At 41.6% G+C, this 27,260-nt stretch overlaps 2 protein-coding genes across 4 annotated transcripts in view; one reads left to right on the forward strand and one right to left on the reverse strand.

Moving 5' to 3' along the window:
* polk (polymerase (DNA directed) kappa) overlaps window positions 1-1,730 on the reverse strand; it is a 9,188-nt gene extending 7,458 nt beyond the window's left edge. Inside the window, exons 1-3 of the mRNA XM_008281456.1 lie at window positions 1,339-1,730; window positions 908-1,027; window positions 609-761 (exon numbers count right to left, since the gene is read on the reverse strand). Coding sequence (XP_008279678.1) covers window positions 609-761; window positions 908-1,027; window positions 1,339-1,467 — 402 coding nt within the window. The 5' untranslated portion in view covers window positions 1,468-1,730. The remainder of the gene's footprint in view (window positions 1-608; window positions 762-907; window positions 1,028-1,338) is intronic.
* Window positions 1,731-3,324: 1,594 nt separating this feature from the next.
* Window positions 3,325-26,434, forward strand: cert1 (ceramide transporter 1). 3 transcript variants are annotated; one of them, XM_008281457.1, is made up of 18 exons: window positions 3,325-3,979; window positions 4,349-4,483; window positions 6,941-7,057; window positions 15,373-15,480; window positions 15,817-15,955; window positions 16,413-16,499; window positions 16,680-16,837; window positions 18,954-19,046; window positions 19,227-19,313; window positions 19,538-19,630; window positions 20,040-20,117; window positions 21,325-21,420; window positions 21,735-21,867; window positions 21,963-22,033; window positions 22,129-22,257; window positions 23,406-23,535; window positions 24,438-24,574; window positions 24,738-26,434. In XM_008281457.1, the coding sequence occupies exons 1-17, from the start codon at window positions 3,890-3,892 to the stop codon at window positions 24,563-24,565; spliced, it is 1,872 nt and encodes a 623-aa protein (XP_008279679.1). In that variant the 5' UTR covers window positions 3,325-3,889; the 3' UTR covers window positions 24,566-24,574; window positions 24,738-26,434. The 3 variants fall into 3 exon arrangements, with proteins under 3 accessions (XP_008279679.1, XP_008279681.1, XP_008279682.1); XM_008281459.1 differs by having other exon boundaries at window positions 16,416-16,499; XM_008281460.1 differs by lacking the exon at window positions 20,040-20,117.
* Window positions 26,435-27,260: the final 826 nt, after the last annotated feature.

The raw sequence follows: 27,260 nt of genomic DNA on the forward strand, positions 1-27,260 counted from the left end.
GTCTATGTTGCCCATTTTCTCACATTTATGCCTATATTCTGACATTTTTGTCTTTCAGTGTAAAGCAGAATGAGTTTAAGTGGAATTAAATGTGCTATAAAAATTAAATTGCCACTGCCATTAATATTTTAGTTATGTCGCATTTAGTTGTGTTCTGTTAATGTGCTATTATTTGACAAGCTGTGATTAAAATATTTTAAATTAATCACATGTCAGAATGTAGTACTCTGTGAGTGAACTACACTGACCCGTCTGTGTTCAAATAAATTTGAGCTACTCAGCACAGTCTGTTCTGTATCTGTTGCCTTCATCATAAACGATCCTTGAAATTTCTGTGATAAGTGTGTCAAATTTCTTTGGCCACTATTTTACAGTCCCTAAAAACTCATCTCTGTGTATCAAAGTTACATATTTAAACATATTTGCAAAGAAAATAATCTCTTTCTACTTTAAAATATCTTAGATGTCATCGCTACATTGCAGTTTCAGGGTGAAAATACTCAGACATGGCATTTGACTGCGTATTTTGCTCATGATATGCTTTCTAGAATACAAAAATAAAAGAATAGAAGAATGTGCAAGCAAAGCAAAAGGGATCTTTAACTCACCAGCATACTCATGCACCCTACAGCCATGGGCTTGTCCTTCAGCTCAGGACAGTCTCTCATCTCCACGGCAGCGTAGAAGGCATCCATGTCCACATGTACAATCACACGGCTTAGATCGCGGCTCCTCTCCAGCACTGAGGCCATCCTCTCCACCTACACAGAGAGATTCAATGAAAAACCGTTAAGCAACATGTTTACAATGTGATTTCATACATGTCATCATATGTGTCTGCATGTGAAGAACACCTTCAAAGAAACTAATGCCAACTTTAACCAGGCAAGTCCGTAATACGTCTTACCTGAACTTGTGCTTTCTTTAACTGTTGCTCTGTGATCTGTGCCTTTTGTAGCATCATCTTCTCAATGCGCCGGTTCACCTGCTGCTCTCTCTTCAGCTCATTCTCATAAAACTTGGATCCCTGCAGGGGAAGGACAAGGACAATGAAGAGTTATATAAACTCTGTAGCACAGCTGTAATGAAAAGCTGCAATAGCACATCTATTTTTGTGGACTGTATGTCATTACACAGAGTCTGCAAAAGTGTGTGTCACAGTTTCTACTGTCCACAGCAAACTGTAGCTGGATTTATACTTTTATACACATTCTTTTGTTCTGGTTGCACAGGTGAACCATTCACATCATCTCAGAGGCAATTTTGTGTAGAAGACCAAGCGTGTTTATGTGTGTGAAGATGGATCCATTGTTTAAAAATGAATTGTGAGTTGTGTACCTTGGAAGACTCCATGATGATCTTGTTGATTTTGTCCCTGTCGAGACCCTCCATACCAGCCTTGTTGTCATTGAGCGCCATCCTGGAAAGGAAGCCCTCTTCTTTGGTGGATCCAGCTCCATTCTCCATCGCAAAGAACTGATCCTTGATGGGAAAACGGTCGTTTGTTCTGGGGCAGTGTGGCCCAAGGTGTAACGATCTCGACTCTACTCTAAACTTAGTCGATACAGCGCTAACATACCGCAGCTGTGTGTCCCATTATGTGTGCCCCTTTTCGAGCTACACCAGACAACCAACCGTATCTGAGAAATGTGGCTCCCCCCTCCTAAATAGCAACACCTCAGTGAATCAAACTGCTCAGCTGTCTAACGATCATGTCCCTACATGTTTTGAAAAAGTGACGAGGGAGGTTTTGGCGGCACTTCCGCGGTACGTCATCGGTGAAGGGGCGGAGCTACATGAACGGTTTCCCTTAAACCTGCAGGCGGTGATGACTTCGTCTGTTAAACTTCCGATATTTATGTCTTGAAAAGCATGTGTTTTTCCTCTGATATGAGTTGACGTATTGGACTTCAGAGTGACGTTCTATCGGCGTGTCTCAAGTACACGAAATCCACCGAGAAAAGTGGCGCACGGAAGAAAACTAAGCGCAAAAAAATGCTGCGTAATGTAACCTTTGGCATAGTTTGTGGCGTGCTGATCTGAAAGATCTCTGCAAAAAAAAACCCTCAAAGAATAAAGGTAGACTTTACTTAAAACCATACAGGATTCAGTTGTTCACCCTCAGCACACCAGTCAGAGCATTTCAGACCTTCGCAATATCCAAGCTGTCAGCCAAAATAAAAACCCGTAGAACAGGTCTTGTGCCAAAAAGTGATCATCTGCCAAAACCCTTCTGCAGGAACAATCTTCATGTCTCTGCAATATTTTACCAGCTAGATAATAACCAGTCCAGTAGCTTTAACTGGTTTAAACGGCTTTAAAGGGCCAGTTCAACTCACAATGCAGCTTTCTACTTGCTAAACAGATTGCAGCCTTCTTTATTAATGCATCATGTGAGTTGGTTTCATTCATGAGGGTTAATGTTAAAGATTATGTTCCATATGATAACTGGAAAAGAGATAATTTCTTAGTTATGCACAAAATCCATCCGTAAATCATTTTAATTACAGTCTAACCAATGATACTGAATATGTTAATACAAAAACAACAAAGACAATACTATAGTACTGCTTATAATCAATCCTGATATTAAGTGCAAACATTTCGTTTGGTCATAATTTATCAATTACTACAAACTTTAAAGTTTGACAAACACACATTTGCCTTCACCACAGATATAAAGTTGTGTTTAACCTCAGATTATCACTGATCAAGATAAAAACAGACGCAAATAAACTGGACAATACAGATTTAACATGAAGGGTGCGATCTTATTGTAGAAAATATGACCCTCATACATAAAACCAAGTTATTTGGATGCATTAATAACATTTCAGTCGCAATGCAGGGGCTGGATCACCTTTTGACAAGTGTAAAACTGCATTATATGAGCTGAGACAAACCTTTGAAGCTTTTAAAACGAGTAAAAACAACTGGATTGGCTATATTTAACGACACGGAGCAAGGAAACTAATGCACAGACATGTAATTGTTCCCACAGAGGCACGACACCTATATTTTACTTGCAAAGTCTGTATGTGCAAAGTACATTCAGCGGACAACCCGCGTGGCACGATTTGTGTCATTTCAGACAAATAAAACGTCTTAAAATAAGCATATTTCCAGATTAAAGCATTTAATTGACTTGATGCGACGTCTGCCCCAGTGCATTTCCTACTTTTAACGTTGCCTGCTTTTAATTTTACAGCGGCTGTGTGTGTGTGTGGAGCTGTGCAGCTTGACGCTCCAGCACGCAGCAGGTACACAGTAAAGCGTGGCTGCGGGGCTCCTCCCCCCGACCCGAATCAAGACAAGCTAGTCAGCCGTCCACTACTGCTAACTGAGCTGCGGAACTACAGCGGCGACTCCGTTGCTCGTCATTTGTACCACGAAGTTGAGGTGTAAGCGATAAAACGAAGGCCTTCCACACGGCTCTCTCTCCGGTTACCGACCGCAGCCCGGACAGCGGACGAGAGCAGTCACAAGTTGCTGGTTAAGTTCAAGCTAGCTAGTTGCGTCGTTTGACAGCTAACGCTAACTAAGTTAGCTCGTCTCATTGGTATTCGACGTCAGTTTCAAAACAAAGCCCGCAAAAGCGAGGAATTGAAGGGCAGCTGTCACCTCCAGAATTGCTTGTTAACAGACGGGCTAGCTCGGTTTAAGTGTGTCAGACGACCCGAGATAAACACCGCCGTCCAGCCGATGTTTTGTGCGTCCAGTTAATGCCTAATTAACATTGTTTTGCCGACGTTGAGGCTAAGTTGAAGAAGCTGTCAGCAGGTTTGGCCGTGACGCGTTTGAACCGATAACTAATCTAGCAGCTAGCGTTAAGCTACGTGCTTCTCTCGATACAAATCTGATTCAAGTTTCCACTGAAACTTAAAATTAAATGTCCGAAAAGAGTTCATCGTCGGGTTCGGACGAGGATGTGGACCCGGAATCCGGACAGCCTGTGGAGTTTGGAGGCGTTTTGAGCAAGGTAACTTTAGGTGAATCACTGTGGATCCTAACAGCTTCTGTAAACAGCAGCTGAACTGAAGAAGTCTCTTGCATGAGAGGTGAAACATCTCCAAGAGCCAAAAAAGAGAAGTCCAGTTGCTTTTTACTGACGCTTTTAGATTAGCAAAGCTTGCGTGAGTGAGAATCTGCACAGCCATCAGTTTGTATGTCAGTGTGTTGTGCTGCAGAAATCACTTTTAGCTCAGTTTTAATAGCTCTGCCTGTCAGAAAGTAGGTGCACATGACTAATGAGCTACATTAGCAGTATTAATCCTTGCATAGACATCAGTATTATCTGTTGATTGCAGTGTGTGGCTAACTGTGTGCTGCATCTCCTGTGTGTTCACAGTGGACAAATTACATCCACGGGTGGCAGGACCGATGGGTCGTGTTGAAAAACAATACTTTGAGCTACTACAAGTCGGAGGATGAGCGGGAGTACGGCTGCAGGGGGTCTCTGTGCCTCAGCAAGGCTGTCATCACAGTAAGTATTTACGCTGGTATGAGGAGCGAACATTACTCTGCTGCTGTCTAATGCACAAATAGAAAGCAGAATGAGCTTAGCACCTGTTCAACATCAGATGGGCATCTTTTTATAAATCAGTGCTCTTGGAAGAGAGTTGCTTCTCGACAGAGTAGAACTTCTATGATCTATGTTCCTCTGAGATAAAAAGGTAAACATTAACTTGTAATGAGGCTGTTATTAAGATCACAGGTAGAGGCCTGTGTTTTAGTACACCGAGGCTTGCTTGCTTGCTTGAGCGATCATTTGAGCGCACTCTCACGTCTGTTTCTCCATGGCAATTATTGTCCACTTGAAGCCGGTGTTCTCTACGGTTTAAAATGTAAGCTTTGACCACATTTTGTAGATACTGGACCTGCATTCTTCCTATGCTGGCCTCTAGTTTAAGAGATAAGCTGAAATCCCACACCCTGGTTAAATATTCACTGCTCTCTCTGAGCATACCACCAGTGGTCAAACTAATGGTTTTACTGTGATTTGTGCAATAGGATTATGTGATTCGAAACTGGATTAAAACTGCAACATGAAAGGTTACAGTGAGGTTCCCCTAGTGAAAGTGCTTATTTATGTGTGCATTATGCCAATTTCTGTGTTTGTGTAGACCTGAATGGGGCTCCACGTGACATTCAGAGCGTTTTGTAATTGTGTTATATTAGCCTAACTAGGAGTGTACACAGTTTTATTACACACGCTTACTAATAATCAGAGTAGTATGACCCACACACCCACTTTTTACTGCTTCTCTTTTTCAAACATCTAAAGCCAGTTCAGTCTGAGGAGACCGTGGTATGAGGACTCAGGAATGCAGAAACAAGCCTCTGTTTCTTTTCTTGCCTAACATCAGTCTGTTACATGCTGTGTAGCTGCAGACACACACCAGACTGTCCTCATACGGAAGCACAGTGTGCAGGAACTGTTGCTGTCTACAAATTCCTATTGCATGCAAAGGTCTTGTATCAAAAGCTCACATCAGCTCAAGCTTTTGTCTGTGCATTTGTGTTTTTGTGCTGCACTATCTTGTATAAGTTAAAATTAATACTTATTTTTATGACGTTGGCCATATTTTAGATGTAGTACAAACATATCCGCACACACAGGCACTGGTTTAAAGGTGGTGCATAGAAGGAAGACTTCATTCTCAGAGTTCTGTAACTATCAGTGTTTGACTGATAACCTCCTCTTTCCTAACACTGAAGATTCCACAGTCCTTTACCCAGGAAAAAAGCCAATGCAGCATGGATATACAGCAGTGCTTACGCAAGGAGAAAGAGAATGTTCTAGTCAGAATGGAAGAGTTATAAACGTGATTGTAAAGCTGAGGTTTATGGTCCGTGCCTGATACAGCACAGTAAGATAGACTGGATTTTTCTGGGCAGTAACCATCATGGCTGGATGCACTTGAGGTTACCATTGCACACCCCTCCTCACGGGGAAATTTCGAAACCGGAGGGCATATTTGACGCTACACCTGTCTGAGTGAGGCTGGCAGGGACTTTAATAGAAAGCGTTCGAGGGTCATAGATAACCTACGCCTCCATGCATTCTAGGCATGCAACTTGTGAAATGTAATACCAGCGTTAAAGTGTAAAGACAGTGTTGCATAAAGTTATGTAGGCTGACACTTAGTGCTCAGAGTATGTTGCTGTTGTCAGTGGCAGCAAATAAGCCAGCACATGAGCGTCATTCAGTGACACTAATTCAATCTGGGCAAAACACGGTTATGTCAGCTGACAGGGCAGCTGAATGCGTGATTATACTGAGGAGAAAAAGGGAGGGGGACGTGGAGATTCAACTCAACTGTGTCTTATTTCTTATTGTGAACCTTTGCAGGGTTGATCTCTACTCAGCTGAGTGCAGTGGTCAAATTCCAGTCTCAGAGGAAACGAGGGAATTCTTTGTTGCACGTGTTTGGGTGCCTAAGGCGATCAGTGGTTGGAGCTGGGTGGGGTGCATTGTAGGATGGGGGAGTCTGATAGTTGAAGATTTTGCCCCCGAGTTGAAGGAAAGGTTATGACAATCCAGGTTCATCAGCGTTGTTTGCTTTTTTTATTTAGTTTGTATTCCGTTTTGTTTTTGTTTTTGCACAGCTCTGCAACAGTCGTTTACTGGTGCGACAGCAGACATAAGACATCAGTTTTTAATTAAAATTCCTGTTTATTGTGTGGCATATGCTTTCTGTGACTGATTGAGTCCATGTGTATCCACAGTGTATCACTGCAAGACAGCCAGAGAGGCATTACTGCAGGTTTCTGCTCTTATTCCCCAGTAAATTTGTAGAACTAGGGGAAAAAATGTTCTATTTGTTTTTGTACTTTGATATTCAAATACAGATATTTGGTTTTGGGCATAGTATTTCCTGACATTACTCATGCACTCTGCCTAATAACTATTCATGAGCCCTCTCCTCTCTCTGTGCAGCCTCATGAGTTTGACGAGTGTCGTTTTGACATCAGCGTGAACGACAGCGTTTGGTACCTCAGAGCTGAGGATCCTGAACACAGACTCCAGTGGATTGAGTCGATAGAACTGCACAAGGTGAGTAGTTTGAGTTTTTCCTTTCTTTAGCATAAATTTCTGAATATTCCTTCTTGTTATTTCTGAAATTTTATAGTTGGCTTCTTTGACTTTCTTTGCTTGCCATACTCACTTTCTTGGAATTTAGTTATTTAGGGGAATTATGCTTATTTAGTAAGCAACTAGCTGCATTACCCAGACAGATTAATTACTCTTAGTGTGCCAGACCCTGTTGTGTTTAGAGGTTTTTTTTGGTTGTTTTTTTGTTAGCTTTTCTGGGGGTTTTCAAGAGTCAGAACAAATTTTCTACTGTTGTACTATGCCGGCTCTTAGGCCATAATAAATATATAGTCCTTTTTTAATTTGTCTAATCACTTGCTTAATGCAGAGTTTGGCTGCATCCTTCACATTCTTCCATCACTAAGGTCGAACTTCGGGTCACGGTGGTTTTTTTGTTTTTTTTTTCCGGAACAGACAGGGAGTTATCTGTTTTGTTCAGTGAGCTGGGTGTGGCGGGATTCACACACATACTCGCACAGACACACAAACGGCCCTTCACTCTGGGAATGTGAGGAATCTGAGGAGTGAGGTGTTGAGGTGGGGGTATCCCCTGTCATCAGATAGTAGGCAGCTGCTTACTCTGCAGAGACATCTAGCCAGTGCTGTGTGGCTTCTTAACATATAGAAGGGGTGGGCAACTATATAAAAATCCTCTAGGGTCAAGTCGACAGTCTGAACCACAGTTCTCCTCACAGATTTAAGCGAACTAATGGGATCACATGATTAGTTGTGTATATGAGTGCCTGGATTAAAAAAAAAAAAACATTCACTTGAAGTCAAGGCTAAAGGCCCGACTCACAAATCTCCACATCCTGTTTTCACATTGATTTTGTTCTGACCAGAAGTGGTGATTTTTATCTATACTTGTTTGACGCTTATTTCAGGATGTTAGTCCAGCGGTCCCGCTATTCTTCGTACACCAAACTGTGTTGTGTTTACAAAAGGAGTTACACATTCAAGTTGCTAAGTGTGTGCTGGCCTCTGAGACAGCTGCATTGCGTTCCAGCTGTGACGCATCTACTTTAGACCATGGACTCTATATAAAAAATGGACACACCATTCATGACGTCATCCACAGGTTTTCTGAACAGTGGCTTTGAGGTTTGGTCTGGTGGCCAGCCGTCGCCATCTTGGCAGTTCCTGACATTGCCAAACTTCCGGTTAATCCAAAAATGAGCAAAGAGGTGGAGACAGATCAGAGACAAGGCGGGCCATGCAAACCTCTCTGGGCCATGAACTGTCTTGTGACAGCACCTACCTGCCAGTCAAAGCAACCACGCCCTTAGTTATGAATGACTTCAATTGTTAATACAATTTTAGTGTGTCCATCCATTATCTATACACCGCTTAATCCTCACTAGGGTCGCGGGGGGGACTGGAGTCTATCCCAGCTGACTTAGGGCGAAAGCAGGGGACACCCTGGACAGGTCACCAGTCTATCACAGGGCTACACTTAGAGACAATTCACACAATTTAGAATCACCAGTTAATCTCAACATGTTTTTGGACCTTGTGGGAGGAAGCCGGAGAACCCAGAGAGAACCCAGAGAGAATCCACGCTGCACAGGGAGAACATGCAAACTCCACGCAGAAAGATCCCGGGTGTCCTCACCGGGACATGAACCGGCGACCTTCTTGCTGCGAGGCAACGGTGCTAACCACCGAGCCACCTTGCAGCCTAATTTTAATGTGTGAGTTGTGTAAAAATTCACCCCCCTTCAGTTGTCATGAATGGAGGAATTTGCTAAAGAGACAAAAATGGATTTTTTCTGTTTATTTCTGCTGTAAAGTTTGGTATTTTAACACGAGGCTCTGTAGTGACTGAACTGTGGAGCCAACCTCTAGTGGTCGTTTGAGGTAGTTTTTGCCACTTCTGCTATGGCTTCACGTTTAGCCCCAGAAGTTGCTGCTTGCTCTCGGCAGTGCTTGAAATTCAATCAAACGTGTCACAACATGTTTCAGGAGCATCCCAAAAGTGTCTCTCTGCTCTACTCCGCTAAAAATACGTGGCTAGCCTATTTTTGACGGAAGCCGCGTCAAGCTGCACATGGAGGTTAAGTCAGCAGAAAGTCAGAGACAGGAGCATCATTAAGCATCCTTATGATTTTCAAAATGAAACGCTCTGTGCAGACTCTCAGTTATATTACATCGCTACATCACATTAATAAACGGAGGCACCAGGAAAGAAACTTCTTTTAGCAATGTAGCTTACATGCCAATGATAGGGGCACAAAAATTAGGAAAAAATGAACAAATCGGCGAGTCACAAAAGTCAGCAGGACAAAATATTCTGCTTCTGAAACACTGCCAGTGGAAAATGTAGCCGGGCAGTGGATGGAACAAAACCACATCACAGATACAATGTTGTCGGCCCGCAAGGTCTGAAGTTCAGCTGTAATTGTGATACAACTGATCACGCCTCGTTTGCAGTAGGAAAGTTTGGACAGGACTGTTATTTATTTAATGACGTGATCTGTACTATTTAAACTGAGATCAGGCTGATCAGACTGCCCGCCCCAACAAGAGGGGAGTGAAGTGAACTGGATGTGGGTCAGATAATATGTCAAAGGGTTATTTTTAGGCTTATGTGTATAATACATGGGTGTTTTTATTAGTCTATGGTGAGCTCTTCATTCAGGAGTTCATTAGGCTTGGTCGTGTTTGATAGATAATGCACTCGAGTTGCTGAAAGCATTACAAAGATGGTTCAAATGCGGTAAGTTAAACATTATACATTAGTGACAAACCTGATGTGTAAACATTGAGAAAAGGTTTTTTAAGTTTTTCACAACACATCTGTAAAAAAAACAAAAAAAAACAAAACAAACACACCCCCCTCCCAAAATTTTCTTAGTTTCTAATCAGTATGCCTGTAGGATATATACTGGTGAATGAAAATACTGCATTATATGTGCAAAACATACTGCTGTGGTCCATTCAAAACTATCTAGTACTGCAAGCTATACTTAATTTGTAGGTTAGTTCACATTTGTGTGTTTTAAATATTCAGCAAGTTTACCATCTTGTTTGTTTTTGTTTATTTATATTGATATGTGTATATATAGTGTTGTGTTTGCCACATAAAAATGAAAATTCAACAACACTGACAGGAAAAAACAATAATCACTGTCCTGTGAATACTTACTAGTCCTGCTTCTGCACTAAAATAGTGCTGTGGATGGTTTTGTTAGTGCTGCTGGATGTTTTTAATGTGAGCGCGAGTGACCTCAGGTCTCCAGTCCATTAACGAAGGCGTGAGAATATTTTAGGGTTACATCTGGACTCTGACCTACAGTAACCTCAGCAAGATGAATGCAGCACCACCTGCAGCATGACTGTAGGTGGCGTGTCTTTACTGCTCCCTAATGGTCAAGAAGGACTTGCACCTTGCAACGCTCACTACATGCATTGTGGGTTTTATATTTGCATCAAAACCAAAGACAGTATTCATCAAACTAGCTCAACTTTTCTGCTGTTGTGTTTAAACAAACTGCTTGTTCTAAAAATATGAGCATTTCATTTGTAGTTTCTTTTTCCATTGCTAGTGCTATAATTAATTTCTTCAGAAAAACTAGTGACAGGAGAGTACACATACATTTATACATGTAGTATCTTTCCAACATCAGTGTGATGACAGATCATTTATTCTAGTTTTAATCTTTATTGGTCACTTTTTAAAGTTTTTTTATTTTAGGTGTTACATATTTTTGTGCCAGTTTCAAACATTCATGCTTCTGTGTTAATGTTCGTGATTACCAGCTATACGTGTGCTTTGATATATGTTGAACGAGTCATGACTGCAGCTTTTAAGTGCCTCTCATTAGCCACTTTGCAAACGCAAACGAGCATCATCTCCATATTACAAATTCTGACCGGTCAGGGGAAAACAGTTTTTGTGCAGGTCCATTTGTGTTTTTATGTGTGGGTGTGTTTGTGTTGGTGGTGGGAAAAAGTCGTGCTAAATGTAGGGACGTTAAGTGCTGCTCTTGATGAATAATGCAGTTTTTTAATCGGCTGGTCTCACAGCAGCAAAAATCAAGAGGGACACATAAAACTCTGCATTTTATGGAGAAGACTGATCCATTCAGGCAGATTCAGGGGGGTGATATGGGAGGGGATGGGGAAAACCCCCTGTGTTTAACTGTGGTTTTTCCGCCACTTCTTAAGCCTGGTTGGGGGCACCGTCTGAACACTCCTGGCCCAGATTATGCTCAAGGAGAAATCAGCAAATCAGAGCTGGAAGGGATAAAAGGAGAGGTGGGTAGATAGAAGTAAAGCAGAAGATCCAGACTAATGTTGTTCCCTGCCTCCCACTCTCTCCCTCTCTGTCTCTCTCTCTTTCTCTGCCTTTCTCTCTCTCTCTCTCTCTCTCTCTCTCTGTCATAATACACAGTAGGCTGCTTCGCTCGCCCACCCATTTGATACTTTATTGGTTTATTACACAAACAGCCCCAGACAGCCGTCGTCTCTCTCTCTGATGCATACGTGCACGCACCCTCCATTTTTACCCCACTCTCGCTCTCACTTTTCCATGCAAACACACACAGTCACGCTTGCTTGCTCAGTGATGGATGCTGGACATAAAGACGGCCAAGATGAAAAGGCTTCACATATCAGGGTGTGTGGTCTGTTGATGTATGTGCGCAGAGTGGAGTGCATGTGCGTGTTTGTCTCCTTAAGCCCATGTGTGTGTGCCTGCAGAGGACCTGACTGAAAGCAGACCGTGCTTCGCTCTGCCGAGGAATTACAAGACTCTTCCTTTCAATCCAGTCTGCCTCTTCTGTCTCATGGAGCAGCTGGTGTCTGCCTCTCCTCTCATTGCTACGGAGCGAATGACTACTTTTTCCTCCTCCTTCCATCTCTTATTGCTGCTTGCTTTTTGCTTGATCAGATAAGCTAAGCCTGTATGGCATCTCTTCTCCACCTCCTCCTCCTCCTCTTCCCTTTTGTTCCATAGTGAGGTGTGTCCAGGGAAACGGGAATACTGGATTAAAGCTTCTGAATTGTCTGAACATTGGGATTGTTGAGGGAGCGCCTGGCCATGTTGGGGCCAGCAAACCGCCAGGACTGCAGCAGTGTCCTGCTCTGCTTTGGCTGTTGGAATGGCCGAATGGTGGGCTTTTAGCATGTTTGCATGCTGCTTGCTCACTGCCACTCCTCACTGAGGTCTTTCATTAGTACGCCAGTGTTGTGACACGAATGATTACTGTACATGACACACTGTTGCCCGTGCATTCATTTAAATTTCTTACTTGCATGTAGTTTTTGAAATTAATCTCACAGATGAACTAGCTTTACCGTTGAGCTCTACTGCATGTCAGACCTGGTAAGAAATGACTCCCTGTTATTTAGAGATGAACTGCATGCAGGCTGTGTGCTGGGAGGTGATTTCTCTACAGCTCACATGTGTAGAAGTAGTCTGAGGTTGCTATGGTCAGTCACCGTACACTCATCTCATTACCATTACAAAGCCTTGGACTCAAGACGCCATTTCATGTTGTGTATAAGTGGGTATGTAGTTTGCATGATTGTCATGCAGCTGACCAGGTGCATAAAGGCGGCAGTGTCTGGTGTGGTCACAGATTGGTCTTCATTGCTTAATTGCAGTGTACTGCTTTTGCCTCTTGGTGCCAAATGATGATTTCAGTAAAAAAAACAGCATCTATATTGAATTTTAGAGCTAATAATTATAACCAATAACTGTGTATTTCTTGTGGCCAGTACTGATACAATATCTGAATATATTCACGAGTACAAAAATGTGAAGAGGAACGTTAATATATGTATTTTTAGTATTTTTTTTTTCTGATACAACACCAGTTTTTAAAGAGCAATCAACATCTATCCATCCACATTGTGGGTGTAGAAGAAACAGTGGGTTGACTGGAAAGGGAGCGGTAAAAGATGTTGCATTTCAGCCACCACTTCCGCATAATCGGATGCAATTAGCAGCTCAAATTCAATTATCAGACCAGGAACAAAAAAATGCCATCTTCTTGCTTTTCGGCCACAGATGAATCGTGCGTCTCTAATTTCAGTAACTAGTGTCTCAGTCTGACTAAAGAAAAACAAATTCATGCTCCTCAGTTCACGATGTGATGCCTGCAAATACATCAAGTCCCTTGTGTTTAACAGATAGTGCTGAAAGAAATCAATTTACCTTCAAACATTTATTTACCCATGTTACTGGATAACTTTCAGCCTCGGTTGTTTAAAATGTAAGCTGCTTCAATATGTCAGCAAACAGTCATGCGTTTTGTTTTGTGTTTTTTATTTAAGGACTTGATTTGCACACTGTAGATAAAAGCAACACCGATGATGATATAGCTTAAATCAGTGTTAAAGGTGCATTAAGAAATTAGTAAAGGAAGGTGGCAGCGTAGCTTTTAATATTTGTGGAGCTGTCAGAGGTGCAGTTAAATCACGTTGCAAACCTCAAATCAAACTGTCAGCAATCACTGACTTCCATTTGAACACTTTTGGTACTCAGCTCTGCCACTTGCTTTACCGTTTGTGTGTGGAAAATAAAAAAAAATGTGTGATTTAAAAAATAATAATTAAAAAAACCTGTGTTGTGTTGCAGTGTGTGACCAGCCAGTCACAGTTCGGCCTGGATTTTTTTTTTTTTTTAACTGTCCACTATTTTTTTGAATCAGTTTGTTTCAGCTGCAAATGTTTGTTTGTAGTCGGTTTTTGCATAATAATATAACACTTCATTATCATCTACAAACTGTGTTTATTAGTTGCTCCAGTGTCGTTTTAGTAACAGCTGTAGTTTTGTGAATGTTGTAACATTAAGTTGCTTTGTGAACTGTATAATTTTTCATGCTGGAGGTGTTGCATTGTGATATTGGTGAATTTATTTGTATGTTGTGAATGGGATTTTTAATCCACTGCCTTAATGTGTGTCTCGTATGAACAGATCAGATGTTATAAACGACTCTTTACAAATCAAACACTATGTGATCTCTATAGGGATTTTAGTTGGTGCTTGTTTTTGATGTGACTCTTGTTTGTGGTACTCTGCACTTGTTTTTTCTCAACATCGCGGCACATTTATTTCTGAGTTTATTATTACTATAAACCTGTGCAATTGGGAGAAAATGTGTTACTTTGAGCTACATAAATGCTTACATTTACTAATTTGTTTACTGTCACAGTAATCTCTGGACCGCATAAATGTAAACATACCCTGTAACTGCAAACACTGGGACCTTATTTGCTGTCACTCAGCTCACTACCTGTTAGCTGGTATTTAGTGTCAGTTCTCTTCAGTCTGTGTTGTCGGATCCTTTTGGCAGAGGAATGTGTGTGTGTGTACTCTCTCTTGAGATTGTCACCTGACTCCCTCTTCAGTTTACTCACTGTTATTAGGAAATTCCTCTGGATGCCAATTGGGCAACAGAAATAGCTTACAGTGTCTTGTTGATTTTGTAATCAAGTGGAAAATAGATGCAAAGCCATGACTAAACTGAAGCGAATGAATTTAGACTCATAAAACATACCACCAGCATGTTACAGTCCTGATTCATATGTAAAAGAATGTCAGACATTACTGTTGCATTGGTTGAGGGAAAGTATGTGTTGAAGTGTGAGGCTCGTGTACTGGGTCGTGAATTAGCTGTCTCTTACTAATATCATGGATAACAGTTAACAGCTGCACGAGGGACAAACAGTGTTTTGCTTTGGTGTGGTTGGCTGGGTGTGCATGCACATACACATTATGATAATAAAATTCTGTCACTCTGCTGGGCTGGCAGTCTCAGGCATCGCCCAGTCATAAGTTGGCCATTAAATGGAACAAAAGCCATCACTGCCGCTCCCTAATGCCTGGTCATAGTTTTCTAATGCCATTTGAGACAGCACTGTATTTCCTAAAAGGTATAGACACCATACTCCTCCAGAAAGTTGCAATAGCTCTGTTCACACTAGAACACATTATAATTTATTTCCGCTGTTTCTCAGCCGCAGAGCTCAGGTCTCGTGGCTGGGTTGATGCATGATGCATATGTCATCCGCAGTCGCTCTCAGCAGACAGTTGTTCTGTGTAGGTGTAGGTCCCGCTGTGGTTCAGCTCAGCATTACTCAGTGCTGCCGACTGCTAGAATTGATCTCACTCCGTCTAGTTTTGACGAGCATCAGACTTTCTTATTATGTTGCAGATTGTTCAGTGTTTTGTGTGCACTTACTGATCTTCTGTTCCTTCCTCTTTGTCTCTCTACTTTATTGTTTCTTGTTTCTCTCGCTCTCCTCCCACCTGCCCGACTGGATCGCAGGCTGAGTCTGGTTACGGTTCAGAAACAAGTCTGAGACGTCATGGTTCCATGTTGTCTCTCACCTCAGCAGCCAGTGCCTTGTCTTCCACATCCACATCCTCCTTCAAGGTAAAACACAGTCAACAGTGACTAAGTAGAAAGATGTTGTGTAACATGTCAGCCATGACATTGTGTTAGCAACATGCCAGGACTGAAAGTATGTAGCTATAGGCTCTCAATACAAGGTTAGAGGCTCACAACACAGATTACAGTCCAGTCTATCTGCTGTAAACTAAAAAAGTCAAGTCTTAGTCATTTGCATTTTGTGCTTTTTCCTTTTATTGACCATCAGACCAATGTCTTTGGCAAAAACAACAAAAGTGATATGAACCTTTTCCCTGACAACATGTTGTCCAGTTTTTATGCTGTTGTTTGCATCTCTTTTACTTCCGTTTCTCTGCGCAGAAGGGGCACAGGTTGCGTGAGAAGCTCGCAGAAATGGAAACGTTCCGGGACATTCTGTGTAGACAAGTGGACACCCTGCAGAAGTACTTTGACTCCTGTGCTGATGCTCTTTCCAAAGATGAATTTCAGAGAGACAGAGGTAATCTGTGGCTTAAACACACCATTATGTGGCTTTAGTCTTGATGTGTTTACTGGCAAAGGAAAGCATTTATAGACCTAAGTGTCTTTACTTGTTGACACTGCAGGAGATTTGAAGGAGAGTGGTTGGTAAGACCCACTGAGAAAGGAAACAGAAATCAATATCCACATACAGGATATTTTGAGGGTTGTTTAAACTCTGGGGACGAACCTTTCTGTCATCTTTAAAATCTTTATTTGTTTGTTTGTTTGTTTGAGCTGTATGTTAAATGATCTATGAATCCTGAATTATGTTTTTGATAGAAAATGTGCAATGTGTCAACTGCAGTTGTCTGAATATGAATTGTCTAGCCTGAGTACTACTATGATATAACCTGTATGCTGTTAGCTCTGTATGTGCAGGTGCACAGGACACAGGACAGTACTTAGAGCTAAGGTTGCTGTTGTTTTCTTACCAGTAGTAGAGGAGGATGAAGATGACTTTCCTACAACTACAAGACCTGACGGTGAATATAATCACAACAACAATGGCAGCAAAGAGAAATGTAAGTCTACCAGCAGATAGTATCTGACTATTTATTGCTTTATTTGAGAGTATCTGTGAATATATCAATGTTGTTTGCCTTGCCTGTTAATAATGGATTCACTTTAGATGTGAGAAGCATGGATGTTTATTTAGCCATGATGCAGCTGTTCCATTATGTCTTTGTTCCTCTCTGCTCCAGTGTTTTCCCCTGCCAGCCCCAAAGGTATGAACGGGATAGACTTTAAGGGTGAAGCCATCACGTTCAAGGCCACCACAGCAGGCATCCTGTCTACGTTGTCCCACTGCATCGAACTGATGGTAAAACGAGAGGACAGCTGGCAGAAAAGACTGGACAAGGTACAGACTGGACTCTGCACACAGTAATTAAAATAAACGTCACTCACAGTGTGTGAAGTGTCAAGTGAATAATAAGCAGTTTCCTGAGTGGGCGTGTCGGCAGCCACTGCTGTGTGGAAATGGTGCTGACTGAGAATCTAACCGCCTTCCATTTTCTTTATGAACATGGTTGTTATGACCAAGAGTGTGGTGTTCTGGACTCTGTCCTCCAGGTGATAAGATTACGGTGCAACACTCTGCTGTCCGAATGTCCAGACATGATTGATGTGACAATGGTCAGATGTTCATATTGACAGTTAAGGTGGTGCAAGATTTGCTATTGAACTATTTACTTGAGTTGACTTTGAAATTCATCACATGTAAAATGCACTAGCTCTATGGAATACTGTGAATGAACAGGTTGGACACGATTCCTTTGGATGTAGTTCAGATGTGTTTTTATGAGTTCTTCTCTGGCTTACTGAAGACTTTGTGTGGGTATGTGGTTAAGTCTTAATTTGTTCCTGATATCTGTGTGTTCTTATTTGTGACTTGTATAGTTGTTTGGTATTCTGTTCGTCTGCTCTATTAATATATTTTCTGTGGAAAATGTTACGGTCCCTAAGATGCCTTTGGCAAGATATTTCGCAATTGAGCTACCTGTTCAACTACCTGCTGTAAATGTAAAGCAAGTTATTGGACTCAGCCTAAAACAAATCTGTGCTTTGGTGGTTAAAAGAATAAACAAACAAGTAAGAGCTCCTAAATTCCATAGTCCACAAACTAGTAATAATGATTGAAAACTGGTTTACAGATAGTTACTATAAACCAGCTATTAACATTACAACTATTGCTCAGTGAGCATATGGACAAATGGGCTCTTTAGGCCTTTTGTTATTTGATAATTTTGTTTTTCGTCAGAGTAATTAAAGGCAGCATAACCCTCTTCCATTCATTAATACCCAGAGAGTGGTCTGTCTCTTTAAAGGTATGCTCTTTAGAGCTCCTCTTGCTTACATCCTGATCGGCCCAGCTGATGTTGTCAAACCAGTTTCTTTGTGTGTGTGTGTGTGTGTGTGTGTGTGTAAAGGCGTGCTGCCCAACCCAGAAACTTGCAAAAGCTGGGAAGTGTTTCAGTTAGTTCGACTACTTGGGCTAAAACTTATCAGTGTTTGATTAAGTGTGTGAAGTGTAGCTGCAGATGTGGAGTAAAGATATAGATATAGAAATAGTTATACAACACACAGTGAAAGGAACAGGGCACACCTACTCAGACTTGTACAGACAGCGAGTTAGAAAATGACTGCTCGGACTTCATGGTGCAGTTTGTGGAAGCCTTCTCGACAAAGGAGTACTGAGCGGCTGAAATACCAAACACAAAGATGGATACCTCTACAGACCTGCAGTCGCTTCTTTACAGTAGGTCTCTGCCTCTCTGTGTGCGTGTTATCTGTGCTGACAGCAGGGTCATCTCCTGTTTATTTTGTGGCAACTGCTGTATGTCTACACCTTCCTTTGTACTTTGTTTGGTTTCATCGTCTCTTTGTGTCTGGTTAATTGTTCTCTGGAGACAGTGGTTGTTTTATATTACAGTATACTATTAGCCACAATTTCTGGAGTTTTCTTGGTTTCTTATTGCCATTTGGACAGCAGTCTCTAAAATGTAAACTGAGTTGTTGAGCGGTTTTTGTAGAGCTAAGCCTGCATAGCAATTTTTATTGTAATTTGATTATTTTTTCCCACACAGAGACCAAATACGAGGTTTCTGTTATTTTTCAAGTTATAGGCTGGAACACAAGTAGCAGTGGTGTTGATAATCCAGAGCTTTACATTCTCATCTGTAAGGTAGCAGTCTGTCGTTTGTCATTCAGTTGTAAGACGTGTGCGTATTGTCCTCTGTCAAAGAGACTTTATGTAAAACCTGTTTGGGTTTGCACACAGCTACACATTGTAATGATTCACTTGAACACTGGAGATGTGCAGACCTCTGTCTTATTCAGCTTTTATTGCAAGCTTTTAATGATCTGTAATCTGATGAACTGAAGCGTTGTCGCTGGGACAATGGGAAATGATTTTTGAATTTAGGATTAGTGACAGAATTACACTAACTGTATTGAATTTCACTGTGTGTGTGCAGGAGCTGGAGAAGAGGAGGCGGGTAGAAGATGCCTACAAGTCTGCTATGAATGAACTGAAGAAAAAATCGCACTATGGAGGACCAGACTATGAGGCACGATGAAGTTATATAAAACAAATGAATCAGCAACAGCTCGATAACAGACAGCAGAAAGTTTTCTTGAGTTTGTCATAACATTTTTTTTTTTTTAAATCACTCTGCGTCTTTGGCAGAGCCGTTCTCACAGGATTTCTGTGCTTCTGATACCATTTGCTTGTTGTTGCCTTTTCACAGGAGGGGCCCAACAGCCTGATAAATGAAGATGAATTCTTTGATGCGGTGGAAGCGGCACTGGACAGACAAGACAAGATAGAGGAGCAGGTGCGCTGAAGATCTAAATTGGCTGTATATTGCATAGTTAAAATGTCAGTTGGGATGCGTAATCCAGTTGCTCCTTTATTCTGGAAGACATACTGAATCTGTATTGTTTTCCATCTTCCGCCTGTGTAAAAATGACTTAAACACAGCTACATACACAGATGTATCCTGAAGTATATCACCTTAATCTGTTTTCTCTCACCGAACTCCTACGCTGTGCCCCTCAGAGCCAGTCAGAAAAGGTCAGGATACCTCGACTAACTCCAGTGCCTCCTGGTGACGCCTACTCCACCATCGGTACACACCGATTTGCCAACAAGGTGCGCAGCACATTTCTTATTTTCTCTTTGCCGTACACCTTATTCTCATCCTACTTTATTCTAATTTAAGGCTACAAGTTGCTGCTCTTTACTTTGCCTCATCATTCCTGTCCACAGCCTAGTCAGCTTACAACCAGTGTGACCTGTCTATAAAGCCGTGTGGCTTCTTGGCGTTTACGCTTGAATAACACGTGCTCATGATGTCGCCATGCCTCACCTTAATCTGTTTGCACAGAGAATCAGTCTTTTCTTACTGCAGTATTTTTTTTTTTGAGAGCTTATATAACCTCTTCATGTGAAATGCTTCTTTAGCAGGTTCTGGTCATCTTCTTTGATCTGCTGCAGTGGTGCCTCTTTCTGTTTTTGTTCTTTATTCCTTGCTCTTTCAACCCCTCTCTCTGCTGTACAGCCCCATAGCCATTCTTCCTCCTTGTCCTCCGTTGAGCTAGTCAGCGCTTCAGATGACATTCACAGATTCAGCGCTCAGGTACTGTATTTGGTCAACTTAGAAAACCTTCGGGGGATGCAAGCACCTGCTGCTTTCCACCTCAGTCAGAGAGAGCATGAGCCGATAGCATGAGAATGTCTACCAACCACTCGCTCCAGGATTTCACAAACATTTCCTGTGCTTTGGAAAGTATGTTAGAATAGATTCCTACACCGACGTAGGGCTGATTTATGTGATTTCATTTGCAGCATTTTTTTTTTTTTTTTAAGTGGAGCTTCGGTTCAATATTCATAATAGATCTAAAACATGTCAGTGATCATTAGTACATGTGACTGTAACGCAAGGAGGACGGCACGAATTTGTAAAGTCATTGACACAACAATTTAAACCCTGGATCAGGCGTGCTGCAAAATGTACAAGGTGTGGCTGTCAAATTATTTATTAATGAGCGAGCATTAACAACTTGTGAAAGTCTGCTGAAATTAAATAAAAGGCAACTCTAGCATCAGACTTATTTATCGCCACACCTTTTAACATCCTAAACTGCAGCCTTTGCAATTTGCTGAGTGCATTGTTTCAACTTTCAATTTGTAATCGATTCCTTGTTCAGCCCTACACCGAGGTTTATCGTGTTATGTGATGATCCACGAGGATGAAAACCTGACTGGACAGATTTGAAATTCCTGGAGTGAACAGGTTGTCCCCATCACATAACGGTTGCTATCACACCAAGAAGTTGGTGAAACGCTGCATGACTGGAATCTAGAATAGAAACCTCTTCATTTCCACCTCTTCCTTTCCTCACATCACTCTTCTTCTTCTTCTTCTTCTTCTTCTTCTTCCGCAGCATGAGCAGGCATGAATCCAGACTGACTGTGTGTTTCGAATGTATTGTTGGAATGTTGAATAACACCCTCCAGCAGGATCAAGTGTCTAATATTTATTTGGTTACTGCTCAGTGGCTCGTGTATTTGCTTTAGGAATTCCAAAGATTTTGAGAGGGATAGGAAATAGTTTTCCTGTTTGCCTCCTATGATGTTATCAAAAACCATCTGAAAGAACCTAGCGCAGGTGCAAGCTGTATAGATTGCTGTAAATCATTAAACTTGAGCCAAGGATTCCTAAATATGGTGTATTCTGCTTTTTTTTTTTCCGCCTGAACTGTGGGCTGTGTTAAAGCATGTGTATAGGCAGGTGAAAAGACTCTCTAAGATGTGATTTTAATCAATATCTGTCTGTCTCTTAGGTGGAGGAGATGGTGCAGAATCATATGACTTACTCCCTTCAGGACGTGGGTGGAGATGCCAACTGGCAGCTGGTAATAGAAGAAGGAGAGATGAAGGTGAGCACAGAGGAGAAGAGCTGCTTGTGAATCATTCCCCACGGTCGCCAGCTGTGAATATTTAAGTCTTATTTAATTTTTAAAAGGTGTTCTGGTGACAATAGAGGCACTGGTGAGTCAAAACTGGAGTCTATGCATAAGCTAGCAGAGGTAGAAGATCTACTCAGATAGATATCCATGCCACAATGGAAAATAATAACCTATTAAAACCATAAAATGAGCTATTGTGTTACAATCAGCTCATTTTATTAGTCATTAGTTGGGAAGCTTTGAATATTTAGTGTTTTTTTTTCTGTCTCCTGCTCTGTTTATAGGTGTACAGGAGAGAGGTGGAGGAGAACGGCATCGTCCTGGATCCTCTCAAAGCTACGCATGCTGTGAAGGGGGTGACGGGACATGAGGTCTGCCACTACTTCTGGGATACAGCTGTCCGATTGGACTGGGAGAGTAAGTTCACTGTTTCAGAAGGCACCATCATATCAAGAGTGTTTTGACTTCCTTTGTTTCAATGTCATGACCTGCCTGTACTCCTGCTCCCTCAGCCACCATTGAAAATTTCAACGTTGTGGAAACGCTCTCCGATAATGCCGTCATTGTTTATCAGACGCACAAGGTAAATGGAGTTTATGGTGAAACACGTTACACATCCGGTTGCTAATGTTCTGCAGCCTGCTTGATTTTAAATCTGGATGTTTGTGGCTGTTTCAGAGAGTGTGGCCGGCCTCTCAGAGGGACGTACTCTATCTGTCGGCTATCAGGAAGATTCTGGCTACAAATGAAAATGATCCCGACACATGGCTTGTCTGCAACTTCTCTGTGGACCACGACAACGCTCTTGTAAGATTAACCCTGAAACTCACACCCGGTGTTGTTCGTGATCCAGGACTATATACACACTGTAATTAATTTTCCTTTTGTTCAGTTAAGCACTCAGCTCCCTGGTGTTCGTCAGCATTGGACCAGTGTCAAAATGTCAAAAATTATGAAATGCTGTTTTTTTTTTTTTTTGCTGTTACTCGGCAGTGTGCTGATAAAAACTGTAGATGGTAATGATGTAATTCCGAGTTTGATTTAGATGTTGGTGTTGTTGTAACTTCCATTACATAACTGACTTTTTAGAAACATCAGGTGATAAGCTGTCTGAATTCCACAACAGTGAAAATATGTCCAATTAGTGTCCTAAGAGAGGGATGGACAGGCGAGGGAATCTCATGTAGTTACAGTAACAGACTCGATCTCCCAAACATGCACTCTTCTGGAAAATGGGGCGGCTGTGGCTCAGGGTCGGTCAATGATCGGAAGGTCGGCGGTTCGATTCCGCCCTGTAACCTGTGTCATGGTCGGTGTGTCAAGACACTTCACCCACCTTGCCTCGTGTAAATGCGTATGAATGGATTGTTTGAGGTGGTGGTCGGAGGGGCCGTAAGCGCAGGGCAACTGTGGCTACAATCGTAGCTACCACCACCAGAGTGAATGTGTGTGAATGAATAATTGACGGTGTATGCACTTTGAGTTACTCCCTGAGTAAGAAAAGCACTTTCTACATCTGATCAATTATTATTATTATTATAAAATGTTGGCCTCCAGCTGCCCAAAAACACAGGAGATGCCAAATTTGTTCCCATGGGGATAAGTGATAACCTGCTTCATATAAGTAGTAGTTGACGGTTAATGCTTTAAACTTATTCCTATCATACAGTGTTTCACGAGTCAGCCAAAGACTGTTCAATGAACACACTGCTTGGCCTGAACTCTTTTTAGAGACTCTGGTGTATCGTTACTGTAGAAACACATTTGATTCAGTGCTGCATATAATTACAAACATCTCTTAGTCAAACAAAGTTTTGTTGTTGAGCTTTTTCATCATTACATTGAAAAAAAAAAAGAATATTTTTACTAACCACAGTCACTCTTTCGGTTCTGCTGTAGTGAGATTTGTGGCAGCGTGGGAATTGTTTGAATTTATATTTTTGTTTTGCTTTCAGCCTACAAACCGGTGTGTTCGTGCCAAAATCAATGTCGCCATGATCTGCCAAACACTGGTCAGCCCACCTGAAGGTGATAAAGAGATCAGCAGAGACAACATCCTTTGTAAGATCACCTACGTTGCCAACGGTAGGTGCCTCTCCAGACCATAAACTGATCTCAGAATATTAGCCTTAAGCAAGATCGGCAGCCAGCAGAATAAAACCTCAATCTTAATATAATTTACCTACAGTCGGCCCCAGTAGAAACATCCAGCCTACCTTAAACGGCAAATGTTAAACTCTCATTTCTAATCTAAAGACAGTCCGTGCTTGTATAAAAAAAAAAAAAAATTCACACAGGAAAAATTAATGAGAGCACAATTGGAGTGTTTGCTTGATTTGTCATACAGTCAGTCAGCTGGTGGGTGGTGGTGTTAATCTATTCAAATGTAAGTGCTTGTTTTTGAGCCATCAACACAATTGTAGGGAAAATAGCTGCAGATCACAAAGTTGCTGTAAAGAAATTAGAATAGCAGTAGCAATATTTTGAGTCACACATGAGAAAAATAAAGTCAGCAAACTGCCTGAAGCTGGCGTGTTTTCTTTTGATGTTCCTCACTTGCTATTGTTTGTTTTATGCCTCTTCTCAAATATTTCACCCAACACGTATCATCCAATTTTCTGCTAATTAGTCTTTGTAGAGCTGAGAACTGACACAAGAACTAGACAGCCCATGAGGCCGTGTCTTTGAAATTTCAGTCCAGACTCGTGCAGCTTCTCTCCCCCCCTCCCCTGACTTCCTGCAGACGAGGAGGTTGTGACATAAAGAAGCGCCGCAGAAGGGATCTCGAGCCAGTTTATTGTCAGAGAAGTCAGGCAGGTCGTGGGAGTTCATTTGAAAAAAAGAAAAATAATTGCATCCCTGTCACTAGAGGGCGCCCCACACCGCCGTCTATGTACTGAATCACTGCGGGTTTATGATTAATGGTTTTCATCACACTGTAAGTCGCCACAAAAACGTGCTGATCACTTTCCTGTGTGTGTCTGCAGTAAACCCAGGAGGCTGGGCTCCGGCTTCTGTCCTCAGAGCCGTGGCCAAGAGAGAGTATCCCAAGTTCCTCAAACGCTTCACCTCCTACGTCCAGGAAAAAACAGCTGGGAAGCCCATCCTCTTCTGAACACAAGAGGTAACCAAGAATCCAAAGATGTTGTTGTTCAGCTGAATACACAGCTAAACTAAGAGCACTGATTACACTGAAAATGTGATGTTGTAAAATTGAATCATAAAAAAACAGATCTATGGAATCCGTCAAGATATTTCATGTGTGTTTTTTTTTTTTCTTGTTTCAGGCTTGTGGAGAGCCGAGGTTGTCCATCAGACAGACCCGCGTCGTTCAGAATTAAACAGACTCTTGACGACCACATGACCTATTCACCTATCAGTTAGAATGTGTTTTCCCAACTACTACATGCAGGACACCATATCATCAGGACGTCCCACTGGACACCTGCTCGAAGACAAGACTGGTTTTATGGCTTTAATGCATCAGTAGTGGTCATCCCAGCTACATTAGATCGGCTCAGCACCATCTGGTGGTCGTGGGTACATTTGTATGTACAGAAATTCAAGAGTTTCCTAAGTGAGTTTAAATTGTTACCGATTACTTGCTTCTTTTTTTTTTGTAAATTGTTTTGTACATTTCTTATGATTACACACTTCTTCTTGACTTTTTTTTTTTTTTTTGGGGGGGGTTGCTTTAATCACTAGTGTTACAGCTACTTGTTTTGCTGCTGCTAAAGTAACTACCATGAAAGAGGAAAGTAGATATTTACAGGAAGAGCACTGACGAGGTGTGGTACACTATCTCCTCTTTCTCGCCTTCTCCTGTCCCTCTTGTGACAACTCTCTCTGCAGTTCGATGGAGGGTCAGAGCCTAAAGCTTTGAAATCTTTATATTTCTAGATTGTTATAAAGTAGCTTTCAGAGAGCACCGTGGACACAATGTATTGTACAGAGAAAACCGAATAAGTTTTCAGTTAGTTTACCAATGTGAGAAATGTGAATTGACTGTTAAACGCTTGAATTTGACGATAGTTATGGGCCAAGGACAGTAATAATGGGAGATGAAAAGCATTTACTAAGTCTAACTCACTCATGTTGGACAATATTTCGGACACAGCCGAACTGATGATAGTTGACTGTGGTCTTTGGATGCTAAGCTGCAGTCAGAGTGTATCTGTCTGAAAGGTTTCTGACGGATTTCTGCAGACGACCAGCTGCAGCGTCTAATCTGAAGATTCCTCTCTTTGATTGAGAGTCGAGCGGGTGCATTTTGTACGCCGGAGGTTTTTCTTCACTGTTTTCGGCCCCTCGTAAGGCAGGAACAATGTCTGTCCATTTATGAGTGTCGGGTTTGTACATCGGTCCTGCTGCTTTCGTGCAGGATAAAACGTCGAGCAGGATATCATCTACGCTCTCAGTCATATGCTAAGATTACATTTCACAAGCCACACTACAGTGCAGTGGCCTCCTGCCCTTCGACTGATAAAACTACCCCCAGAATGCCTTAGACACCAGGATGACACCTAAAAGTCCTGGCTTTCTCTACTGTACAGCCACCAGATGTGCATTTATCAACACTGAAATGAAGCTGGGTGGGGGTGGGATGGGGGGACGGGATGGGGGTCAGCATTTCACATCATCTTACCTCAAGATTCAAATTTACTTTAGACTGTGTTTAATGCCATCAAAAGTTGGGAGTTTTTGCAATCAGTACATCTGCATGGTTGAAAAATTTTTATCATCCGATTTTCAGTCCAAGGGGGTCAAAGGTTCGGGAGGATCTGGATCATTTGTTTTGCTGATAATTACAAGAGCTAGATGACGAGCAGCGTCAGCCGAAGAATGCATTTAGTGTTTTTAATTTTGATATTTTGTCAGTAATCTACACACTTTGTATATTTCTAAGTTGTACATGAGATGTGTTATTTGCACTAAATGTAATGCAATTTGACAATGTTCTGTAAATTAAAATTATTACACAACAGAACAGAGTCGGTGTGCTTCCTGCTGTGAAACCCAAGGTAGTTCATGCAAAAGCCTGATATTTTATGCAAACACTCACAGCGGTGATATTCAGATGATGCTAATTTAAGGTGACACGTTCACCTTTTTTTTTTTTTTTCTAATTTGGAACCCTGAATATTTTCAGAAATGGAGCAAAAACACTTTGCTGCCATTTTACTTTGACCACATTATGGATTTTACACCTGAAACAAACGTAACACAGAAAAGCTGATGTCTGTGTCTTCATAGTCCAGGATTACAATGATACCAAATGCTACATCTGGAATTGTTCATGTGAATAATTCAAAGTGCATCTCGAGAAAAGGAAATCAAACTATCTGAGAATGAAGGCTTGATTTCAGAATTTCATGTTGTGGGTATGTTGTGTAGAGTTTAAAAGCTTAAGTCCGACACACTACAAAAAGTAGAACAATGTTCAGTATTGACTTCATAGTTCAAGAAGAACGTACCAAACACAGAGTGACTTCAAAAAATATATTTCAAACACATTTGATTATTTTGTTAAACTTACTCTTTACTGTCTCCTTCAAATGTCCCCCACTTTGACACAGATGTACACTTTTTTTTTTTTTTTTGCATTATCAGCTGGCTGCCTTTGTTTCAGAGTTTGAACAGACTGGCTTAACTTGTCGTGTTTAGTTCAGGGGATGTGACGGAAAATACATCACTTAGTTTTGAGAGAAAGTGAAATGTCTGCTGTGGCCACCAGGAGGCTTTTCTGAACATGTTCAGGGCCGCAAACTGTTCAAGTGGATCAAATTTAAAACTGTTATGAAGCCAAATCA

Source organism: Stegastes partitus, unplaced genomic scaffold, assembly GCF_000690725.1.
Source record: "Stegastes partitus isolate 25-593 unplaced genomic scaffold, Stegastes_partitus-1.0.2 Scaffold234, whole genome shotgun sequence".
NCBI lineage: Eukaryota > Metazoa > Chordata > Actinopteri > Pomacentridae > Stegastes > Stegastes partitus.

Coding starts and splice junctions, on each gene's coding strand:
- cert1 (XM_008281457.1), top strand. CDS start 3,890: ATGTCCGAAAAGAGTTCATCGTCGGGTTCGGACGAGGATGTGGACCCG. Junction 16,838..18,953: donor GGCAGAAAAGACTGGACAAG/GTACAGACTGGA, acceptor GTGTGTGTGCAG/GAGCTGGAGAAGAGGAGGCG. Junction 22,258..23,405: donor TGGACCACGACAACGCTCTT/GTAAGATTAACC, acceptor TTTTGCTTTCAG/CCTACAAACCGGTGTGTTCG.